The 7,146-nt window shown below is 37.3% G+C and overlaps 1 protein-coding gene across 2 annotated transcripts in view; it reads right to left on the bottom strand.

Annotated features, from left to right (window-relative positions):
• LOC107568725 (monocarboxylate transporter 2) overlaps positions 1 to 7,146 on the bottom strand; it is a 25,489-nt gene that overhangs the window by 1,933 nt on the left and 16,410 nt on the right. For both annotated transcript variants that reach the window (XM_016254717.1, XM_016254718.1), the window contains 2 exons: positions 4,144 to 4,287; positions 1 to 513 (listed from right to left, as the gene is read on the bottom strand). The exon at positions 1 to 513 is cut by the window's left edge and continues 285 nt beyond it. In XM_016254717.1, the coding sequence (XP_016110203.1) occupies positions 1 to 513; positions 4,144 to 4,287 (657 nt within the window). The remainder of the gene's footprint in view (positions 514 to 4,143; positions 4,288 to 7,146) is intronic.

Consider the following 7,146-nt stretch of genomic DNA (forward strand, 5'->3'; position numbering starts at 1 on the left):
ACGGCCGAGCAAACATGTCCACAAAAGCCAGGATGGAGAGCAGGAAGGCCGCTTGATACTCGTCCACGCCGTTGTCTTTAGCGTACGACGAGAGGAAGACGATCGGCGCGAAGAAGCCCAGGAACATGATGACGTTTCCTGACAGGTAGATGAGGAATCCACGGTGCTTGAAGAGCGACAGATCCAGATACTTATTGACCGTCTGCCAGGCCGTGGCCTTCTCCGTCTTAACCGTCGGCGGTTTGTCCTCCAGTGCTTTGGCGGGGTCCGGCGGGGCCACCAGGGGCCTCATGAGCGATCCGGCCACGCAGCAGTTCAACAGCAGCCCGCCAAGGATCAGGAAGCTTCCCCTCCATCCGTACTCATTGATCAGATACTGGTTGAGCGGCGCTAGCGTGCTGAGGAACACCGGACTGCCAGCCATAGCGAAGCCGTTAGCGATGGGACGCTTCTTGTAGAAGTACTTCCCGATCATCGTAAGCGCCGGCTGGAGGTTGAAGGCCAGACCGAAGCCTGTGAGAGGAAACGAGATGGCAGAGTGCATTGTGGGATACCGGTTGACTCCGGGGTACGTTCATCCATTCGTGTGGGGCGTCAAATTGACCCACATTGAACACCGTAGAGTCACGTTCTTATATAAAACCTTAATTGTAGCTTGTCAGAGATATATGTGACCCTGGAGCACAAAACCAGTCATAAGAGTAAATTTTATGAAATTGAGAGTTATGCATATAACCATATTTTCCATATAAATCGCCAAAAATCAACTCTACGAAAAACACTAAAGAGTCATATTTTTACGTAAACCTTTATTGTAGCTTGTTGTAGATAAAAAAAACAATAAAGTAAGAAGTTATGAACCCTTACTGTAGTAAATTATTGTAATAAAAACAACAGCTCCTCCATTTGTATTCGGGTTCAAATTGACCCACATGTTTTCATTAGAATAAAAATTGGGGGAAAAAAGCTGCAGACACAAAATAAAACCGTTTCTTTGATTTCGTTTGTGAACGGACTAGTATCTGAGATCCAAAAAAAAGTAGCATCCTTGGATTTATTGACAATGAAACCACTTGGATGATTCGATTTTGAGTGAGCTTCAGCTCTTAAAGTTATAATATTTTAGTGTTTGAGAAGCTACAATAAAGATTTTCTGTTTCTGACTGTTTTGCAAATTGCATGGAAACCAATGCGTCACCAAACCTTGCGCAGCCTTTCCAAAACACATCCGTGTCTCTCATTCATGACTAGGGTTGGGAATCATTTGAATTTGATCGATGTGATTAAGTAATGATATCAAACATTTATCCTGTGTCTCGTTTTTGCAAACCATTTATTGGAGCTGAATACCATGAACAGAAATCAACAGGCTGCATAAAAACTGGACTCTTTAAGAGCTGTTTGTGTGCAAAATAGAACTGCATAATTCTAGATAAATTTGAGTATTAGAGTATAAAATAGAGTTTTTTTTCCGCCCAATGGAAGTTGTGGTTCTCTCATGATTAGACAACTAAACAAAATCCCATGTAATTTATGAACGAATGACTCAATGACTCACTCCAGATGTACTTGATTCATTACTGGATGAATCTCTTGCATGATTCAAAGACAAATACATTTGAACAGCCACCGTCTGGCGTAACAATGTAATCATAAATCTTCATTTGAAGCGTCACATTACTTTCAAAAGGTGATTTACTCTATTTTAATCGCTACCGTACACATCAGAGTTTATATCCGAGCTTTAAACATTTATCCCCGCACTTCTGTGATTTGAATGTTTGTAACAGAAATAATGATACTGTGTGGCTGAAGAGACGAATCATTGTAATCTAGGAATAGAATCGTGTTCGCGATCTTAAACGAGCTGTTAAATTAAAGCGCTTTGTCATGTTGGTGGTGACGCCTCTCTTGCAACATGTTTAGCTATCACAGATATTATACTGAGCTTCTGATCGCAAATGTAGCCACACTTTGGAGCCAGTGTTGCCAACGAATTTTCAGAGAAAGTTGCTAAAGGAAGTTTGTGACAACGTTGTGATGTCATTGCGTGATGACGTCGTTACGTAATCACGACGCAAAATTGTGTCACTGCATCAAATTATATTTTTTATATGTTAATTTAGATTTGTTCGTAAAAATAATATAAATGCATGATATAATATTGAAATATAAACAACTGTATTTTTAAACACAGCATTGAATTGTTGAACACACACATTTTTTTAACAATTTAAGATTAAGACTAAGTGTTCAACGATCGCAGGCACAAGCTAACAAGGTGTATCATTAATGAACAATTATTAAATTATTATTTTTAGTAATAAATCGAACAATTGCAAAACAGCAAGTAACTTGATTCACATGATGTGTGTACTCATCTTTGGTTTCCTCTAGAGCTGTCAAAAAATAATTAGAATTTCGAATATTCGTCGAATTGAAAATAAAAATCCACGTTCGAATGCAAAAACGTTGCATTCGAATTTTAGGTGTGCGTTGAGCCTTATCAGCGGCGTACGAGATGCGATTACGATGTACGTGTAATGTTTTTGTTAGCCTGTCCAGTAGAAGCCACTAGATGCGACGCTGCTGCATTGTTAATTACAAATATTGCGGGAAAATAGAACAATCAATGCGGGGAAGATGTTGTTTACGTCAAAACTGAAACCAAGCCGAGAACACATATTTCGCATTTTCTAGAGGGACATCTATCAGCGTTGCACTCGCATCTCGCACAAAAGAGCCGCATGTTTAGAAGGCCATGTAAAATTAATGTAAGTTTAAAACTTTGAAAAAACGTATCTCGAGACTTTATGGCGGGGTTTTCTCCCCCTCCCACTGCAACTCGTGTTTTTAAATGAAAAATTTAATCTGTGCGATTGGCTTTCCGCCCTTTGTATTAAACTATGCATACATACATGATGCTGTTTTGTTTATACAAATATTGCGGGAAAATAGAACAATCAATGCGGGGAAGATGTTGTTTACGTCAAAACTGAAACCAAGCCGAGAACACATATTTCGCATTTTCTAGAGGGACATCTATCAGCGTTGCACTCGCATCTCGCACAAAAGAGCCGCATGTTTAGAAGGCCATGTAAAATTAATGTAAGTTTAAAACTTTGAAAAAACGTATCTCGAGACTTTATGGCGGGGTTTTCTCCCCCCTCCCACTGCAACTCGTGTTTTTAAATGAAAAATGTAATCTGTGCGATTGGCTTTCCGCCCTTTGTATTAAACTATACATACATACATGATGCTGTTTTGTTTATAGTTGTTTAAAAGCAACTTAATTAATTATAATTGGTTTATAAACATTTTAAACATTATGCACTTTTTTCACAGATATATGCTTTTGAATAAACGTGCATTGCTCGATGCGCCCTCTTGTGGCCTCAGAAGCCAAAAGCTTTTCTTCACCCTAACTGAAATTATGCAGTTTTGATAATATTTAAGTACAAAATTTGAATTTAGTTTTTTAGCCCTAGTTTCCTCTTTTTGTGTTATTTAGATGAAAAAAAGTGTGCCTTTTTATCGTTTGAGTCACTTATTAAAAGTTGCTAAAAGTTGCCAAATAAATGTTAAATTGCTACATTTGTTGCTAGATGCTTTTAGAAGAAACAGTTGCTAGGGTAGTGTGAAAAGTTGCTAAATTTAGCAACAAAATTGCTAAGTTGGCAACACTGTTTGGAGCGCTTAGATTAGCGAGCAAGGTCCTGGCAGATCGCTAGCTCCGGTCCTCACAGATGAAGGAAGAAAAAGCGCATAGGCATCGATAGGCGGCATCGAAATTTTAATTTGACAACAATTATCCAATTCTGGAATCAGAATCGATTTTCGATTCCCAACCCTGTGAAAAGTTGCTAAATTTAGCAACAAAATTGCTAAGTTGGCAACACTGTTTGGAGCGCTTAGATTAGCGAGCAAGGTCCTGGCAGATCGCTAGCTCCGGTCCTCACAGATGAAGGAAGAAAAAGCGCATCGGAATCGATAGGCGGCATCGAAATTGTAATTTGACAACAATTATCCAATCGATTTTCGATTCCCAACCCAAGTCATGACCCCAAAATTTCAAGAAGAAATGAATAGTTTAACCAGCGTTTCAAGCAGTTTGGAAACCGATTGTGGTTGCATCGCACTGACCGCCGATGACGCCGATGCAGATGTAGAGCTGCACGACGGTGTTGCAGAAGGAGGCGCTGATCATCCCAATGGCACACAGAAAGCCACCAAAAATCATGATGGGACGGCAGCCATACGTGTTCACCAGAATACTGCTGATGGGACCTGAAACACAGAGCGAAGCCGCTGAAATCCAGTAAAGACAACATAATCAGCTCCCTCCTGATCAACTAAAACCAACCACCTGTGGGACGCTTGACGCTCTTTTATTTAGTTGTCCTTTTTCCCTATCAAATATTTTAGTAATCATCATATATCGTTTGAAAGCTTAGAAGCCTAAGATTAATCCTGCAAAAACATTTTGAAATCAGACATTGCGTTACCATGGAAATGGTACTTTAAAATCTTTTGGCGGTCTCCTCCCCCTTAGTGGGCGGTGTCAAGTGTCATATTACAAAAAGCATTACAGTCAAAACTTTTTATAACCTTGACATAAAACATATCATTGGAAAGGTCTTTTGAGTCTCAGGATTCCATATTTGGTGGTTATTTTGTGATAGAAGTAATATTGACAGAGAAATCTAGACATTTGTGACAGAAAAATGCATTAAAAAAATTAAATGGAGTTTGGATGGCACCCGGTGGCTGTTTGTGGTATAACGCCCTAAATAAAATCTCACTCATTTTTTTTCATAGCAACTTCAAATTTGGAACATAACATATTTAGACATATGGCTTTACCTTTTTAGCTATTTTAGAGTAAAACCAGTTACGTAAAATATTTATTTTATATAAAATATAATAAAAATCGTACAGTGCATTTTTTTTACAGTGAATTTCGATTTCTATAATTTTTTGATTGAAATAATCCCACTTCTGCAATAATCTGCTGACTGTCTTCTTTAAAAAGAGACCAACCTTGCCTCTGTATTCCAAAGTGTTCATGAATTATAACAATTTAAGTTTGGATAGTGCACTTTAATGCCTATTTGAAAAAATAGGGGGTGACAGTTAAGGGGTTAATAATTTTTTTAACTGAAATAAAATCAAATACAACTTAAATAAAAACTAAATATTTAAGCTAGTTATTTTCCTTCGTTATTATTTAATAACTTTATTACTATATAATAATTGAATATGCCATAAAATATTAAAACAAAACATATATAAATGACAAAAACGCAATAAAAGTACTCAAATTAAAATGAATTCAAAATATGAATAAAAATGAAAATATCTCAAAGATACACTGAGACCAACGGGTGTTTATTTACTGAAACATTTTATTTTAAGGAGTAAATTCTGCATCATGAGCTTTCAGACGTCGTTCTGTGAAAGATGCCCTAAAGAGAGTGTTGTAGATCATCAGGTGTGTGTTTGTGGTTAAAATCAGGTCGGCACTTAATTTAGCTCCTGAGCTGCAGGGCAGAGCTCATTAACATGCGGTCACACAGCCTTCCCATGATCCTCAGCGTGAAAACACACACAGCGTCACGGTCCGGCTCACTTCAGAGCTGAACAGAAGCACTGCAGACAGACAGATCTGAGATGTGTGTGAGTGTGTGTGTGTGTGTGTGAAACATTAAAACATCTTACCAAACCCAAACGTTTGAACAGTCGTGTGACTCTCAACAAAAGAACTTAAGCATAATCGTGTGTTCATCAAACAGTCCAGTATGAGTATGATTGTGTTTATGTGCTTTATTCTGTGTTTACACCTGCATGTGTCCGTATCAGGGTGAAAACAACACACTTTCACTGTTTTCACTGAATCACACTCACACACACACACACTCTCTCTCGCTCTCTCTCACACACTCTCTCTCTCTCTCTCTCTCACTCACACTCACACACACACACTCTCTCTCTCTCACACACACTCACTCACACACACACACAGTCTTATAATGCAGATGCATCATGGGAGTTTTGCGTTCACTAATGATTTCCAGTGTTCAGAGAGAAACACAGCTGAGCTGAGTGTGTTTTCTCCAGCATGTTAAGGTCAGAGCTGCATGTTAATGCTTGCTCATAATAAAACATGCTGATTTCATTTAGGAGAGAGCTGCATGACGCCGGGCAGTTTGTTCTGGATGTGTTTTTACTGTTAAACGGAGGGGTTCATTTAATTAATCCAGTAATTAATTTAATTTAAAGTGAATTGAAAGTGGTTTCTCAGACGTGCTGCAGCTGATCATCACATCAACTACATAACATAGGGTAATTCTTTACAAACCCAATGTCATTTAATCAAAAATTGTGAAAATATTATTACAATTTAAAATCCTGTGTGAATATGTGTTAAAATGTAATGTATTTCTGTGATGCGCAGCTGTATTTTCAGCATCATTCCTCCAGTCTTCAGTGTCACATGATCTTCAGAAATCAGTATAATATGCTGATTTATTATTAATGTTGGAAACTGCTGCTGCTGCATATGTTTTGGAACCTGTGATACTTTTTTCAGGATTCACTGATGAATAAACAGTTAAAAAGAAGAGCATTTATTTAAAATAGAAATCTTTTCTAACAATATACACTACAGTTCAAAAGTTTGGGGTCGGTAAATTTTTATTCTTGCTTTTATTCTTTCTTTTTTTTAATGAAATTAAAACTTTTATTCAGCAAGGATGTGTTAAATTGTTAAGAAGTGACAGCAAAGATTTATATTTTGAATAAATGCTGTTCTTTTTAACTTTTTATTCATCAAAGAATCCTGAAAAAAGTATCTCAGTTTCCAAAAATAATATTTGGCAGCACAACTGTTGATAATTCTAATAATAAATCAGCATATTACAATGATTTCTGAAGGATCACTTTATACTGGAGTAATGGCTGATGGAAATTCAGCGCTGCATCACAGAAATAAATTAAATTTTAAAGGATATTAAAATAGAAATCATTATTTTATATTGTAATAACATTTTGCAAGATTGCCGTTTTTTTCTGAATATTTGATCAAATAAATGCAGCCTTGATGAGACTTCTTTAAAACACATTACAAGTCTTACTGATCCCAAACTT

This window comes from Sinocyclocheilus grahami, unplaced genomic scaffold, assembly GCF_001515645.1.
Source record: "Sinocyclocheilus grahami isolate Dianchi unplaced genomic scaffold, SAMN03320097.WGS_v1.1 scaffold1275.1, whole genome shotgun sequence".
NCBI classification, from domain to species: domain Eukaryota; kingdom Metazoa; phylum Chordata; class Actinopteri; order Cypriniformes; family Cyprinidae; genus Sinocyclocheilus; species Sinocyclocheilus grahami.